The 17474-nt window shown below is 40.3% G+C and overlaps 1 protein-coding gene across 1 annotated transcript in view; it reads left to right on the top strand.

Annotated features, from left to right (window-relative positions):
- Positions 1–3151: 3151 nt before the first annotated feature.
- Positions 3152–17474, top strand: part of DBX2 (developing brain homeobox 2) — a 37261-nt gene continuing 22938 nt past the window's right edge. The window contains exon 1 of the mRNA XM_010833119.1: positions 3152–3871. Coding sequence (XP_010831421.1) covers positions 3472–3871 — 400 coding nt within the window. The 5' untranslated portion in view covers positions 3152–3471. The remainder of the gene's footprint in view (positions 3872–17474) is intronic.

Consider the following 17474-nt stretch of genomic DNA (forward strand, 5'->3'; position numbering starts at 1 on the left):
TTTGTTTTTTTTTTCATAAATATCAGTAGCTTTTAATAGCTACTTGGGCTTCCCTGGTGGCTCAGATGGTACAGAATCCACCTGTGATGCCAGAGACCTGGGTTAGATCCCTGGGTTGGGAAGATTCCCTGGAGGTGGGCATGGCAACCTACTCCAGTATTCTTGCCTGGAATATCCCTATGGAAGGAACCTGGCGGGCTACAGTCCGTGGGGTCACAAAGAGTCGGACACAACTAAGCGACTAAGCACAATAGCTACTTAAGCAAATTAAGGAATACAGAGCCATTCCTATAACCTCACTACCACCACATGTGAAAGCAAGAGTCAGGCTGAATTCTACAACACACTTAAACATTTATGTGCAGGCAGGTACAGAGACAGTCACATAATATGTTTTGGAAGCTCAGTGATGCCAACTCTTGATCCTTTCAATTTCACATTCTCTAAGAGAGATTTGCTTGAGGAAATGTGACAGTGTTCTAGTCCTGGGATGCTGCTAATCTCAGCTGGGTTTGGGCAATACGTTCTCTAAATTAGTAGCTGAAGACAAGAGTGGTTCAGAATTAAGCCTTACACTCCATTCTGGAGGTTACAGGCTTTCATGTAAAGGTGTAAAGGATTCCCTCTACATCTTAAACACTACTTATTGATCTCCTGAAAAATAATTTGTGATGTCCATTGTACTAACTAAAAAAAGTCCGGTGTTAATTGAAGATAAAGATAAATGTTGGGAAAGGCAGTCTTTCATCCTCCACTTGGCTGCATAACAATGGGCCTGGGGCCTGGAGCACTTCTTTCCCAGGAGAGAAAGAGCCCACTCAGCCTGTGCTGGGCTCATCGCCTCTCTTGGCTCCATCAAACAGCCCCATCTCTTTTTAACCTTCAGCCTCTTGTCCGTAGTACCTCTTTTTTTCTCATCATATAGACATAGTCATCTCTTCTTTTAACCCATGACTTTCTTTAGCTTTTCCCCCATGTTTCTTCAATCTCTACTTTCCTATTTTCTATGGACCCTCAATCATCCACAAACAGGTTTCCGCCTCTCTTTGCTCTCCATGAAAAAGTCTCTTGCCCAAGTCACTTAGAATCAAGTTATTTTTTTGGTCTGAAGCAAAGAGTTCAAGTTTACAGAGTTGCATATTATTAACTAAGGTAGGTGAGAATTTGCCGTGGAAATCAACTCTTTAAATTTTAAAGGTATTACATAATAAAGATTGATTTTTTTGCTTAGTAAAAGAATCCACCTACCAATGCAGGAGATGCTGGTTCAATCCTTAGGTCAGGAAGATCCCCTAGAAGAGGAAATGGCAACCCACTCCAGTATTCTTCCCTGGAGAATCCCACAGACACAGGAGCCTGGTGGGCTACCATCCAAGGGATCGCAAAGAGTCAGACACGACTGAGCACACTAGCACACATGCTAGGTTTGTCATAGCCTTCCTTCCAAGGAGCAAGCGTCTCTTAATTTCATGGCTACAGTCACTGTCTGCAGTGATTTTGGAGCCCAAGAAAATCTGTCACTGCTTCCACTTTTCCCCCTTCTGTTTGCCATGAAGGCATGCGACCAGATGCCATGATCTTAGTCTTTTTTTAATGTTGAGTTTCAACCCAGCTTTAATGTATTAAACACTGGATAAATGGTGGCTATGATATGGGAATGGTGGTGATGATGTAATCTCTCTATTTCTTGTTAATTTCAAAGGTTACTGATTCACACCTTATTTCTAACCACTGTTCACTTTTAAGACTCAAAGTAGGGGAGACTTCTGGAAGTTTTCTCACACTTTTCCCTTCAAATTTCAAGTCCTTTTTCAGATGTTATTTGTTTTTCCGCCTCACTAGGCTGTGAATTATTAATACAAAGCAAGGACCAGATCTTTCTCTTCTCTATATATTCCCAGGACCACCACTAGGGCTCAATTTATATGAAATGCTCTGTAAAGGTGTGCTGACTCAATCAGTAAGTGAATGAATATTAGTAACAGGTACCAGGCTTGCCAGTAATTTCTCTGTCATTTGGCAACATGTGGGGGTGTGGGCCTTTAAAAATCTTTGGACATACCAAGTGTAAATGAAACACAAATCAACCAGGTGAATTTTCAAGAAGAAATCTATGTAACAAACCTGGCCAATATTTTAGGAACAAAATTATTCTTAGGGTAAAAAGTAAAACAATACATGTGACCCCAAACTTTGAAGACATCCTTTAAAAACCACATTCTAAATAAATGCATCTAAATTTGCATAGGAGAGAGGCAGTGGGAAGTACGAATTGACAGAAGTCACAGTTTGAACTTATTATTATCAAGGTAAGACAGTTTCCAAAATGAAGTTGCCTTGTGGTTAACTGGAACACTTAAAGACACACAAGCTTGTTTCATCTGTCCAGTCTCTATTTAGCAGACTGTTAATAAATTGAAAAATACCCACATTTCTAGGGAAAAAGAAAAAAAAAAAAGTAGTTGTAATCCTAAGGAATTCAGAGTTCTCACCCTGGTCTCTCTGAAGAGTCCCTGGCCACCTTTGCTTTGGTGGTGGCTTTCTTCCTGGAATTTGCACCCAAGCACCTGTTACTTGCCATTTAATCAACTCCAACTAAGATCCCTTTTCCTAAATCAAAATTTATTAGATCACCTCTTCTAAAGTGACTCCTAAATCAAATCTTACCAAAAAAGTGACTGGACATGAATTGCTGGAAACAGAAATTTTGTAAGGGTCTTCCAAAAAAACTCATTTCCTTTCCTCTTAAAAACAAACAGGGGCCACATTTCATACACAAACAACGCATTCTTTAAAAGGTGCCTTTTCATCTGCACAAGTCTCAGTAACACATGTGACTTTCTCTGATGATTATACCCCTCCAGGACACTAGTGACTCCCATTCACTTCCCCTGGTGGCCCCGAAGTGACGTCAACCCCGGAGAGCCAGGGGTCGTCCAACAGGTGGTCCGCCGAGCGCTCTCCAAATGTGAGCGCCGCCCGCGCTCTGTGCCCGGCTCCAAGCTCCCCCCGGGCTCCGCAGGCTCCCGGACCGCGGCCGGGATCCCCTCGCCCCCGCACCCCTCCTCCTCCCGCTACGCGTCCCCTCCCCTCGCCAAAGTTCGGACTCTCGGGTTGCCCTTATTGTTGGCCGCGTCTGTCACTTTGTGGACTGGGTGACACGAATGGATGGGTTGGACACACCTTCCAGCCTACTAGAAAAAAAAAAAAGTCCGGATCTGCATAGACAGCGGGAGGGACTCCCCCGGAGCCCTCAGAGCCTACGCCGCGGGCCGGGGAAAAGCACAGCTCCCCCTCCCACATTCACTCCTCCCCGCCTTAAAAAAAAAACAACGCTCAGAGCAAATAAATAATATCGTTCCCAGCCCGCCAGGGTCCTCGGTGTCCTCGCCTCCTCTGCCGGCTGAGCGCGTTCCAGAGCGGCGGGAGGCGGCGGCGGGAGGCGAGCGCGCAGAGGCCCCGGTGCGCATCATGCTCCCCAGCGCCGTGGCGGCCCACGCCGGCGCCTACTGGGACGTGGTGGCTTCCTCCTCGCTCCTGAACTTCCCCGCCGCTCCGGGCTTTGGCAACCTGGGCAAGAGTTTCCTGATCGAGAACTTGCTGCGGGCGGGGGGCGCCCCGCCGCTCGGACTCCCACCGCCCCAGCACCACGGCTCGGCAGCGGCTCTCGGCGCGGGCGCGCAGGTCCGGTCCCTGCCGGCCAGCCCCGTTCCCCTCAAGTTGTGCCCCGCGGCAGAACCAGTCAGCCCCGGCGGGGCGCCCTACGGCACACGGTGGGCGTTTCAAGTGCTCAGCCCCTCGGCGGACGGCGCCCGGCTGCCGGGCCGGGCTCCGGGGGACCCGGACTGTGCCTTCCAGCCACCAGCCCCAGGTGAGCCCGTTCTCCCCTCCCCAGCCGCGCCCTGCGCCTCCCGGGCCGCGGGCCCACCCGCCCCAGTGCTCAGGAATCCTCCCGGGCTTCGAGCTTCCGAGAGCATCTCGAGCATCAATGGAGATGCGGCCTCGGGAGTGAGGAGGGTACCACCGCTAATCGTGATGTTCCTCCCCATCCCATCCCACCAAGCTTCCTCTTCTCCCCTTCTTTCTACAAGTGGTAGGGCTACCTTGAATTTCAGGCCTGTCTGTAGAAATCCTGAAGTCACCTCGGGCCTTAGCCGAAAGCGCAGCCCCGCTCTGCTTCTCTGGGCTCGCTGGACCTATTCCACTGGGTTTCCAAAATTCAGCGTCTCTACCCGCCCGCTTCTGTCTCGGAGGCCGAGAGATACCCGCTCCCTGGAAAGTTCTTGGCTTGAACAGCCTCGCGCTCTCGCTTTGGGGGCTTTTGCCTCTCAAACCTTAGCGTCGGTCGGGGAGGTTGGAGAACACGCGCAAAGATCTTTGGAAAAAGAGTTGCGCCAAGTTTTGGCTTTCTCCACTCTTAAATTTTGGATTGCTAAGGCACAAGAAAATCGACGCCGGCTTTTTCTTCGGGCTGAGCTAGAACAGTTGAATTGGCACCTGGAGTAGGAAGTTCACCAAATAAATGAGAATTTACCCCAGCTGTTTTAGTTTGCTTGTTTTAATTCCCGCATAAAACCGAAGTGTTGTGACTGGGAAGAGAATGCGGACAGTGTAATTCTATATTAGCTAAAACTTACGGAGGGGCTGCCGAAGTTGGCCTTGAGAAGGGGAAAAGCGTCTTAGTGACTCAAAAGCTGAGATCCAGTCGGATTAATTTTTTTTTTTTTTGGCTGCGTCCTTAGACGATCTTAATTCATTCTTTTAATCCTGATGGGTTTGTCCAGAATGACTAATCGACGCTTTTTCAGCAGATTTCATTGTCCCAGCAAACTGCCGGATCAAATTTATTGCTAATGACTTTATAGAATTGAACATGTTTAGAACCTGTCCTGGTCTTTCACTTTGAAATGGTTACTAACAGAATGGAACAAATATAATTACGTGAGCACCGGTCTCATTCACACAGTGTAAAACCTAAATTCTAAGCAGCATTTTTGCACCCTGGGAGAGGAACAAATGCAGTTAAAGGCAAAGTTTATGTGCCTTGGAAATCTGGGCCACTCTCTCCTTTTTGAAGTATTCGGAAAATTAGAAACATGTATAGCTGGTCCGTTTAGACAAGCACTAGTAAATAATGTCTCATAAAAATAACATTTTCAAGAAAATTTAGTGATTTCTGTGGTTTTTGATGGCTTGGCATTACGTTCATAGATGTTACTTTTCAAGTATTCTTAAGTTGCTCTTGATCATGATTGGCTACGCCAAAAAGCTAATTTCAACCTTTGTAGATTTTACAGGTTAGATTTAAGTAAACCAAATGCAAATCAAATACAGATATTTCAATAACTCTGAAAAATTATTTTGTATACCTACTCTTTTCATTCAGAATATTGCAATTATTCAGTAAAGGGTTTAACTACATTATTTTTGTTTTCAAGAACATATTCATTCTGTACACTTATTGAAACATCAAAATGCAAAAATGCTTTTTGGAATAATTGAGAATGTGAGAATTTAAATTTCACTTTGAAGTATTTTAATATAGCTTTAGGCCCGTATATCTCCTAATATTTTATTCAGTCCTTATTGAAGATTTGATGCTTTCTGAAGTTAATTTTTATTTGAACAAATAACTTTTTATTTTAAAAAATCATTCTTGTAAAGAGTGCATTTAATTTTTGAAACTCGAAAAATATCTTAAGAAGAAAATTAAAACCCTGTAAATTTGTGCCCACAAATATGCTTAAAAACATTTTTTAATAATTTGACAGAGAATACAGTTTTGTGAGCGCTGCTCCAGTTTTGTCCTTCCAAATGACAGATTCTTGTCCTGCCAAATGTTGTGGGAATTCTTTTGTACCGTGTAGAATTATAAAGTTATAATGAGTGCTGACAGTGTTCGCTATCACCTGAAAATTAGATGAGGATGAAATAGTGATTGATGTTCTATAAAGAGTGGAAAGGAGATTTAGAGAAGGTACTGTTTTTAGAACGATAACAGTATTTCTCTCTGAAACATCAGTGAACAACCAGTTCTGATCTGTGCATTAACTTAGTGGATCACTGGATGTGATTTTTAATGATTTCAGTGTAATGATTACCCGTTTTTTCCCTCAACCTTAATTTGTTGAGTGCACCAGTCTAAATATCGAGTAAGGAAGCCTCAGAGTTGTTTTTAAGTGCATTGGTGAAAGACAGCACCATTTAACTAGGGGATTTATGCCACTGCATGCATTTCTGCTTCATTATTTCTGTTAGCCACTATTAATTATACCATATAGTTCATTCATTCAGCAAATGCTTACTGACTGTCTCCCATGTGTCCAGACTTTGTTCCAGGCCATTGGGATAATCAGGGAACAAAACAGATGACCGTCTCTGCCCCTGTGGAGCTTACAGTCCATGTTCTGTCCTACTTTATGGTTTACCAAGCATTTTCATAATTGTTAGCTGCTTTAATCCTCATAATAGGCCAATTTTTTCTACAATGATTATTCCACTTGCTAACTTTTTTTGGTCTGAAGTATCAATTAAAAACCCTGTGATCTTGTGATAAAGAAAAATATTGCCCCCAATTCTGTGACCTTGTGAAAGAGAAAACTATTGCCCCAAATATTCCTTACACTAGTTTTTCCCTGAATAAGAACTAATGAGGGCTTATGGGATAACCAGTTACATGTATCTTCATAATAAATCAGATTGGGGTGTTATATCTGAGCCCATAGGAAATTGGTCTTTCCCTTCATCTCGTTGTGTGTCTGAAAGATGGTGACAGTTAAACAGTAACACAGGTTTACAGATTATGAATGAAATTTAGCTGTCTGTGCTTCATTCCTAAAAATTGGCAAGTCTTTAAGTATTTAGAGTTTAAAAAAAAAAAGGAACACTCCATAGCTATATGTTGTCAAGTTGTGTATATAGAGTAGTTTAAAAACTTTAAAAATCAGAGCACATTCTCCAAGATTTGAGAGGGGCATGTTTACTGTGATCACAGGTAGTGAGTAGATTCACCTCCAGACATTGTATGTGAAAAAGAGAAGCTTGAATGTCATAGTGTATTGGTGGAAATCAGGTCTGTCAAGTAAATCCTAATAGTCATCAGAGACCTTTCCCCAGAAGTTCATTCATGTCATCATTTGGTGGCTGTTGTACTAGATTCAGATATCCATGCTTTTGTATATTAAAGAAGGTCTTGAAAATGTGAAAATCTGAACAATTTAAATTTCTTTTAGTTATGCAACCTCTTTTCTTCAAAGTGGAATAAATAGCCTTGCTTTTCAGTGACATTTGTTATTTTAAACATTTTAGATAATGTTTGAAATAAAGATAATTTCCTGAATGTAATTTAGTGATTATTAAATCTACTTCTTGTGCTGCATATAAAAGGAATAGAAAGCAAGTTTTTTTATTCTGAAGAGTTGAGTTAAACTGTCCTTTTTTAAAAAGTAATTTTGTCCAGTAGGTTGTACCATATAGTAGTACAAGCATGGAATCAGATCCATCTTATTTTTTCTGGTACCCTGTTAAGTTTCTTATTACTAGTAATACCTCATGTGCACTCATTTTCTTGTCCACCTCACAGTGCCAGCTAGTATTTACTTACTAATCTTGACTCTGTCTTAAACTACCCAAACTTGTATTTTGTGTCCCAACTGGTAGTTTTTTTCTGTTTTCACTGAGATGTAGTGAAAGTGTGACATAAAATAGCTTCTCTTACGCCTTAGGCACTTTGAGGATGGAGGAGAAAATGGAGCATCTTGTATTCTAGGTGGGGATTCCAGTCCAGTTGAACATTTTGCGATCTAATTTATGAAGCTAGAGTTTGTTATTTATTTTAGCTAATGCTATGCTCTAGTTTTGTTTTGGCAAATTAAAATCACAGAATCTTGACTGTTGATAATGCTGACCCAGAACCAAGACAAAGACAATGGGGGATCTAGAAAAGGATAATAATGGGGCCCATGCTAGTAGTTCCTTGCTCAGACCATCACCCTAAAAACACCCTTTGGTGGAATTGTAGATAACACCCATCAATATTCTTATTACACTTGTATTTTTTAAATAAGCTGCTTAACATATCTTTGGATTTATATTAACATATTAATAACTTTTGCATAGTTTATAAGGAATCAACTCTGAACAAATTGCTATATGGTCTCAAACTTCATAAGGTTCTTCAGGTTCAGGAAGGTTTTGCAGTGTAGAGGACCAGTTGTACTAATAGACAGTCTTTTTACTTCCAGCTTTGGGTTGAGAAAACCACATTGTCTCTATGTCTTGAGTTGAAATTACAAAATGATAGCAATTTATGTGCATCATATTTGCCTCTGACATTAGTATCTGTCCCTCTCCCAGTTACTAAAATATGCTTCTCTGCTTTGCTTTAACAGCAAGAAATCTCAATCTGTTCACATGTATTGAAGCTTTATTATTGAGGTTTAATAATAAAACGAGTAAATCCAGGAGGCAAGTAGGAACATTTTAGAATTTTCCCTTTACCTCTTACTCACGTTAGGGATTTGAGGATTATTTTAAGAGGCACAGTGGTTTGAATGCCCAGAAAATTGTGTATGGATTTAAGCAGAAGTAATTGGAGGATCTAGAGAGTTCAGAGTCATCAGGATGCCAAAGGATGCCAAATGTTGTTATATGTTGTAGATGTGTGACACCATATGTTCTGGACAGTTTAAAAGAATTGTCAACCGTGATTTTAGCTATGTTTGTTTACTATCAGTGTGGCTCAGATACTGAACCCAACACTGTACATTAGAGTCTGGTGTATTGCTCTTGGAGTGTGCCACCTCCTTCCTCCCCTTTGCCCAGCAGAAATAGCTCTTTTTGCTGTAAGAAAACATCTTATGGTTAGTTTTGTCATTGGTCAGTGGTAGAAATTGTAGCAACTTGAAAGTAAGAGAACCAATATAGGTAATAGCTGCATTGGTAAAATACTTTGAGCTTCTTTGCTATGAAAGTTTTTACAGAAGCAAAAATGTTACCATCTTTCAAATATTTAAACAAATGTGTTCTTACGTTAGAATTGGGAGGTAAATACATTATTTACTCTTCAAGCTACTATCCGCCATCCTATTTCCTTTGTTGATATCATGCATAACTTTTGAATCTATCTTATTCTATCTTTTGAGGAGATTTGATTTGTGGTTCTTAAAAATAGTATTTGTCCACTTAATCATGGGCTAACAGAGGCTCCAAATAAAGTTTTTTTTTTTTTTACCTTATTACTGTGATTTTTTTCCACAATGAAGGTACATAATTTTTAAGTCAGTTAAAGAACTTTGTTTTCATTCAAGTACACCTGGAGTCTGTCAGAAACAAAAAGGCAAATTGTAAAAAGAAACAGTATGATTTCTATGTAGGAATGCTTGTTAGAATTTCTCCTTCTTTAAGACTTCATTAGATCATGCTTCCATTTTACACTCTCTTAGTAAAAAAATTGGATTTTTGCCTTAGCTTCTAATGTGCTTACCAGACCCTTGTATATTTTATTCCAAAATATTTTTATTTTACTTTCAGTAATGTTTCCACTTTTAATGAAATCTCTCCCTTTCATTCCTTTTAGCCTCTGGTCAGTACCTGATTTAGCAATGCTGAGTGATTCATCACTTTTATATAAAGTTACCATAACCGATTTTATTTTTAATAGCATTATTCATTTTGTCAGCCAGCTATTAGTTGGGAATGTTTCAGGGGCACACTCTTTATGTGAGTTATATGAACAGTAAACTTAAGGCACTAAAATTCTCTCTGAAGTCAGAGATCAAAAAGTCTCTATAAGTTTTTAAACTTTTGTTTCAGAATCAAAGCATCTGGGAAAAGGAAAGGGAAAAAAAAGCAGGTCTTTTTTCTATATATTGCTAAAATATTTAATTGCCTTCTTGTTCTTAAATATTCCAAAGATGAACTGGGTTTTTCCCTTTTCTTTCACATGTTCAGACACCATGCATGCCATGGCCACCTTGATTTCGTTAATTCTGTGGCCATCAGAAATAGCATGTACAATATATACATGTCTAACGGTCCCCTTCTTGCTTGGAGAATCCCGTGGACAGAGGAGCCTGGCAGGCTACCGTCTATGGAGTCGCAAGAGTTGGATGTGACTAACCACACACAGCATGGCAGTCCTCTGGAGAGAGCTCAAAACTTCTTGTTCCTTAAAAATTTAAATCTCTAATATTTTTAAAATTAAATTATATGAAGGAAATAGCTATTCTTTGAGAAGATTTATGTACATTAAAAGGCAATAAAAACCATGATGGCTGGTGAATTTTTTTTTCTAAGATGTATTTATTTGTTTGGCTCCGCTGGGTCTTTGTTGCTGCACGTGGTCTTTCTGTAGTTGTGGTGAGTGGGGGCTGCTCGCTGGTTGCAGTGCGCAGGCTTCTCATTGTGGTGGCTCCTCTTGTTGGGGAGCACGTGGACTCGAGGGCTTGCGGGCTCAGTAGTTGTGGCACACAGGCTTGTTTGTTCCAGGGCATGTGGGATCTTCCGGAACCAGGGATCGCACCTGTGTTCCCTGCATTGGCAGGGGAACCTTAACCACTAGACCACTACCAGCAAAGCCCTGGTGAATTTTTAATAGACTAACCTAGGACTAGATTGAGTTTAGGTGTGTTGAACCTGTGCTGTGCTTAGTCACTCAGTCGTGTCTGACTCTCTGCAGCCACATAGACTATAGCCCACCAGGCTCTTCTGACAATGGGGATTCTCCAGGCAAGAATACTGGAGTGGGTTACCATGCCCTCCTCCAGGGGATCTTCCCAACCCAGAGATTAAACCCAGGTCTCCCAAATTGCAGGCGGATTCTTTACCAGCTGAGCTACCAGGGAAGCCCGTATTGAACCTACTCTAGAGTTATATTGGGTCTGAAACCAAAAGACAGTCTGATCCTTCAAAGCAGGAAAAGAGTCATTTCTGTTTGCTTATTTCTTCTTCCTTTTTTTTTAATTTCTACAGGTGCTTTTGCACTACAAATTGAACAGATGCAGCAGAGACCACATGACCTGCAAAGCCTAATGTACTTACTCTCTGGCCTTTTATAGTAAAAGTTTGCCAAAACTTTCTCCAAAGCAAAAATGCATATTGAGTCAATTTTAAAATAATATATAGTTTTCCGAGCTGGTTTTAGCAGCATTTCTTTAATTTTAAAACCTAGATTCAAGTCAAGATCTTTAAATGACTGATTATACAATCCTAAGCAATTCGTGTAACTGCGTTGAGCCTCATTTCAAAATGAGCACAGGTGATAGGCTCACCATGGGACTTTCAGCCACACATCTCAAAACCCTGTTGGTAACATACAGGGAAAGATGTAAAAGCCAGAGTTCCACCATTCCGCCACAAACAAAATGCATACTGGTAAAAGGGGTATTGCTGTGTAGGAAACCATCTCAGAACTTAGAGGAACAATCGATTATTTTTGCTCACGGTTTGTTGGGCTGTCTAGGCTCAGCTGGGTGGTTCTCACTTGGAATCTCATTGCAGTTATAAGTTAGCTGCGGTCATCTGCAGGCTCAGCTGATCTGGATGTCCAAGATGGATGTGCATGGACTCACACGGCAGTCAAGGATGCTGGCTGTTTATGGGGTGCTCAACTGTGAGCTGTTCTAGCATCCTTTGATGATTGCAGTGAACTGTGATTTCAGGGTACCCCAGCTTGATGAGAAGCCAGACTCCAGACACTTGTTGGTGTTGTGAGGATAGCGGAGAAGGTGTCAGTGGGAGTGTCCAGACAACTGGTTGTTACCTCTTGCCACAACATATGACCACAGCAGGATCCTTCCATATAGTCCCTTATTATTCAACCACAGCTCATCCGCCATGGTTAGGTGGATGAGCTAACCGGATGAGCTAAAAACAAATGAACATGATTTGTTTTTTAAGTTGCTCTGATCATATAATCAAGTTATTTATGAGAACATTAATTATTCCTATTTGACTATCAGATCAAATAAAAATATTCAGTTTGTCCTTTAAGACCTTCATTCTATCAACTGCATTTAGCTCCTCTAACCACATTCCTTTTTTCAGTTATACATAAATATATATTTATATATATCTTCTTATATTCTTTCCCATTATAGATTGTTATAAAACATTGAGTATATTTCCCAGTGAACATCCTTGTGGGTTATCTGTTTATGTATAGCAGTATGAAAGTATGAAAGTGAAGTCGCTCAGTCGTGTCCAACTCTTTGTGACCCCATGGACTGTAGCCTACTAGGCTCCTCTCTCCAAGGGATTCTCTAGGCAAGAATACTAGAGTGGGTTGCCATTTCCTTTTCCAGGGGAGCTTCCCAACCCAAGGATCGAACCCAGGTCTCCCGCATTGCAGGCAGATGCTTTAACCTCTGAGCCACCAGGGAAGCCCTGTATAGCAGTATGTGTCTGTTAATCCCAAGCTCCTGATTTATTCTTCCCTACTGCTATCCCCTCTGGTAACCATACGTTTCTTTTCTGTTTGTGAGACTATTTCTGTTTTGTAAATAACTTTGTATTATTTTTTTAGATTGTACTTTCAAGTGATATCAAATATTTGTCTTTTTCTGACTTACTTCACTTAGTATGATAATCTCTAGATCTATCCATGTTGCTGCAGATGGTATTATTTCATTCTTTTTAATGGCTGAGCAATATTCCAGTGTGTGTGAGTGTGTGTGTGTGTGAGCGTGTGTGTGTGTGTGTGTGTGTGTGTAGCAGCCGACTCTAGTATTCTTGCCTGGAAAATTCCATGGACAGAGGAGCCTGGCAGGCTACAGTCCATAGGGTTGCTCAGAGTCAGACACAACTGAAGCAACTTAGCACAATACACACACACACACACACCCCTTATTTATCCATTCATCTGTCAGTGGACATTTAGGTTGCTTTCATGCCTTGGATTTAGTAAATAGTGCTGAAATGATTGTTGGGGTGTCCAACCACATTCTTAATGCTCACACCTTTGACCTTGGTCAAGCAGTCAGGCTGGTCTTAACCCGCCCTGTGTGTCACCATCATCCTTGCCTTCTTTCATTTTTTTCATGCCACCTTTCTTTCCTGGAATGCCTTATTTCTCTTCTTGTGCCATTCAGATACTTTCCCAGTCAGGTTTCCAGATCAAGATGCTTTTCCTGCTTAAAGCCTTCTTGACGGAGGCTTCCTGACAATACTCTTTACTTTTTACTTGCTCATATGTTTTAGTGCAGGTCTGAACCATGCTGCTTCTTTTTATTTGTTGTCTTAGAATCGATCCCAAATTATGTAATAATGGTAGGAATAAAGGCTAACATTTATTGATTGCCTGGTGTGTGTCAGGCATTGTTTTGTGTTCTAGTCAGTGGTCTCATCCTGATTATGCATTGTATCATGCATACATGCACACATGCATCATCATGTGTGCAACTTTTGAAAAAATATTAATAGTATGTTGGTGGACCCACTCCTACCAGCCCGATTTAACCCAATTGCTGTGGGGTTCAGGCTCTGTATCTTTGAAAAGCATTCTAGATCATTTTCATGTGTATTCAGGGTTGGAAACAGTGGTTAGGGGAAGGTACTATTTTTTTTTAAGATCTTATGGCCATGGGAAATGCCTCAGATTTTATAGAACAAAATTGAATTTGGAGTGTGGAAATATTTGTATTTCATTTATTTGATCAGAAGATTCAAATTTGTAAGTTATGGAACATTTAAAAATAGAAATTCTTCCAGGGAGGGAAGCTATCCTATTGTAATCTTTGTCATCCAGCACACATGCATTATTGGCACTTGATAGATAGTAAATATTATTTGCATGGAATTAAAAGGACAGAATCAAACAAGTAGACACTGCACTTGACTTATTTTCTCATGAACTGTACCAGACTATTAAGACCTTTGCTTTCTGTCTCTGAAATACTCAAAGCAAAAAAAAAAAAAAAAGAAAATGTGGACTTCTGTCATTTTTTGATGAGCAGAAAGGTAAAGGATGACTTAACTTGCTTTGCCTTGTGATGGAAGGCATGTTTGCATGTGGATCGCATAAATGAATTACTTCCAGCTTGTGTGATAAAATAAATCATACCTTATTCAATAACTGATATTTCTTAGGTTTTATAACTCATGACAGATAGTTGTCATTCTTTAGAGATTTTTTTTGGGGGGGTCCTCTTAAGATAGTCTGTTCAATCATGTCATATATAAAGGTCAGAAGTTTAGATTTCTTTATTCTCAGTGCCCATATACCCAGCAATTGAAGGAGGTCATTCAAATCATCTTTTTGAAATTATTTAATTCCCTGTTATTCTTTCCCAGAGGTATGTTTTGATCCCTTGGTTGCCTTTGTAAGACATCTTGGAATCTTTTCTCTTTTTTCCTCCTCCTCCTTAAAATGTTCTGTCCAGTCGGCATAGCATCACAGTGGCTCCTGAAATGTATTTGAAGGTTTTATTAGTGGTCTTTAAGATTCTTCCTTTGAAATGTCAGCCCGCATCAGTTAGTACCACAGTTTGCTATGACAATAAAAAGAATGTGGTTTCACCCTATTTAGATACACTCTGTTCTTCTCCATTGATAAAGAAAGTGGAAAAAAAAATGAAATATTTTGCTTGCTTTCTAGACCACAGAATTTTGAAAATGATTTCTCTGTAACTAGGCTTGTAACCATCCTTGACTGTGGGATGCTTTTGTCACAGAACCATCTAGTTAGGTTTAAAAAAAAATCAGGCCAGTTCACCATTAAGTTGGCTCTAAGTTCCCATCTTAATTAAACATTCAAAATAATTAATAGTTTGATTCTGTGTTTTCGGATAAGTCAGAACATGTGATTAAGAAGTGAAAAGTTCACAGAGTTTTCTCTGAATAAGCACGTCTAGTCATTTGGATTCAGACAGTTTTGTTCTAGAAATTTTAAATCATTTGTTTGTAACTTGAAACAGATTCCCACAGAACCCGGAAGGCAGATTTTTTGGCAGAATACAAAATGTGGAGTATCCTGAAGTGGTGTGCTCAGAGAACCTAGCATCTTGCTGCAGGACCTGACAGCATGCATCCCCCCACCCCCCATGGGGAAAGCCATTGGCTTTTCTCTTATGGAAAGCTGGGGAGATTTGGAAATGTCTGCCTCTTACTAAGTGACTGCCAGTATGTGTGCCTGACGTCCTTCTCTCTCATGGCTGCTGCTGCTGCTAAGTCGCTTCAGTCGTGTCCGACTCTCTGCGACCCCATAGACGGCAGCCCACCAGGCTCCCCCGTCCCTGGGATTCTCCAGGCAAGAACACTGGAGTGGGTTGCCATTTCCTTCTCCAATGCATGAAAGTGAAGAGTGAAAGCGAAGTCGCTCAGTCGTGTCCGGCTCTTAGCGACCCCATGGACTACAGCCTACCAGGCTCCTCCATCCATGGGATTTTCTAGGCAAGAGTACTGGAGTGGCCTCTCATGGCTAAGAACTATTAATACATATTATGCTAAAATACCTGTGTTTCCCCTGTCTGCTGAGAACAGTCATCATCACATTCCAGATGCATGCCCATTTGAGGATGAATATTAATAAATGAAATAGCAAGTGTTAACTTCATACCCATGTATGAAGTCTAGCGCCCACGTAGAGTAGGCATTCCTGTCATATATATTGTTTGGTAAGCTTAAAACAAATTGTTCCTAACATGATAAATGATAAAGGGACTGCATCTAGATTGCACTGATGGGCTTTGAAATGCATATCATGGTCTTGAAATTGCCTTGTTTTCTGCCCCTTTCAGAGAATCTCCCAAGTAGTTCTTAAATGGTTTGCTAAAGTTTTAACATATCTGTTAACTTGTTACTTTGTTTTTATCATACTTGAGTTTCCATATTTTGCTCACTGCTTGAAAAAGTATGTGATTGACAAACATTAAAATGTAATATATATCTTTAATGCATTGCATTGTTTTAAATGGCTATTTCTTCACACCATTCAACATCCTGGCCATCACATGCTCCGTTAGATTAACATTTGACTTATGTCCAAGTAGGAGCATGTAAAAAAATGGAGTACTTAATTGAAATTTCACAGTGATTTCCACATAAACCAGATGTATTTATGCGTAGAAATTAGGAATCAACTGATCTTCTGTGTAAATACTGTGTGTCAATTAGGTGATTTTAGATGGTGAGAAAATACTATGCAGTGGAGCTTTAAGCCTGGTTATGTCACATGGAGTTCTTTAGCCACTATAGAGTTGCTACAGTAGACATAGCAACTGTCATTTTGATTACAAATTTATTATATTAAGATAGAATAGTATGGAGGAATATAAAAAACTGTTCAATTAAACTTTTTCTGGTTAAATTTAACCCCAAGAGTCTATATCTCAGAACCTCATTTATCACAATTGAATTTAATTGAATACTTGTCTCAAATGAACTGTACTTTTTTTTTTTTAATTGGAGGCTAATTACAATATTGTGGTGGTTTTTGCCATACATTCACATTAATCAGCCATGGGTGTACATGTGTTCCCCATCCTGGCCCTCCCTTCCATCTCCTTCCCCATCCCACCCCTCAGGGTCATCCCAGTGCACCAACCCTGAACACCCTGTCTCATGCATCGAACGTGAATTAGCGATCTATTTTACACGTGATAATATATGTGTTTCAATGCTATTCTCTCAAATCATCCCACCTCGCCTTTTCCCACAGAGTCCAAAAGTCTGTTCTTTATATCTATGTCTCTTTTGCTGTCTCGCATATAGGGTCATCATTACCGTCTTTCTAAAATTCCATATATATGCGTTAAGATACTGTATTGGTGTTTTTCTTTCTGGCTTACTTTGCTCTGTATAATAGGCTCCAGTTTCATCCACCTCATTAGAACTGATTCAAATGCATTGTTTTTAATAGCTGAGTAATATTCCATTGTGTATATGTATCAAATGAACCATACTTTTAAAAAATTCTTTGGTTTCATTTTTAGGGCTGTAGGATTAAACTGAGAAACATTTTGGCTAGAATAGTAAAATTTGTAATTTGTACCTAGCCTGCATTGTTATATTGATATCAATAGTATCACCATATCATACTTATTTTCTACACTAGATATTGAGCAAAAAAAATTTTGTGTGTGTGTTTCCAACTATTATGATAGATGCTTACATGCGCATATATAAATGCAACATGGCTGAGCCTTTTTCTTTTACCTCAATTTACAAAATGCCAAGCAGCACAGTAGCTGTAACTTAAAATACCTATGGAGTACTTAGTTTGGAGGTGAAGTAAGTAAACAGAAATACTTGAGAATAAACATGAGACAACTTTTATTATATATATTAATATCTACTTTTCAAAGTGCTTCATATATTCATCAGATCAGATCAGTCGCTCAGTTGTGTCCGACTCTGCGACCCCATGAATCGCAGCATGCCAGGCCTCCCTGTCCATCACCAATTCCTGGAGTTCACTCAGACTCACGTCCATCGAGTCAGTGATGCCATCAAGCCATCTCATCCTCTGTCATCCCCTT

The sequence above is a fragment of the Bison bison genome, unplaced genomic scaffold, assembly GCF_000754665.1.
Source record: "Bison bison bison isolate TAMUID 2011002044 unplaced genomic scaffold, Bison_UMD1.0 scf7180017862984, whole genome shotgun sequence".
NCBI classification, from domain to species: Eukaryota; Metazoa; Chordata; class Mammalia; order Artiodactyla; family Bovidae; genus Bison; species Bison bison.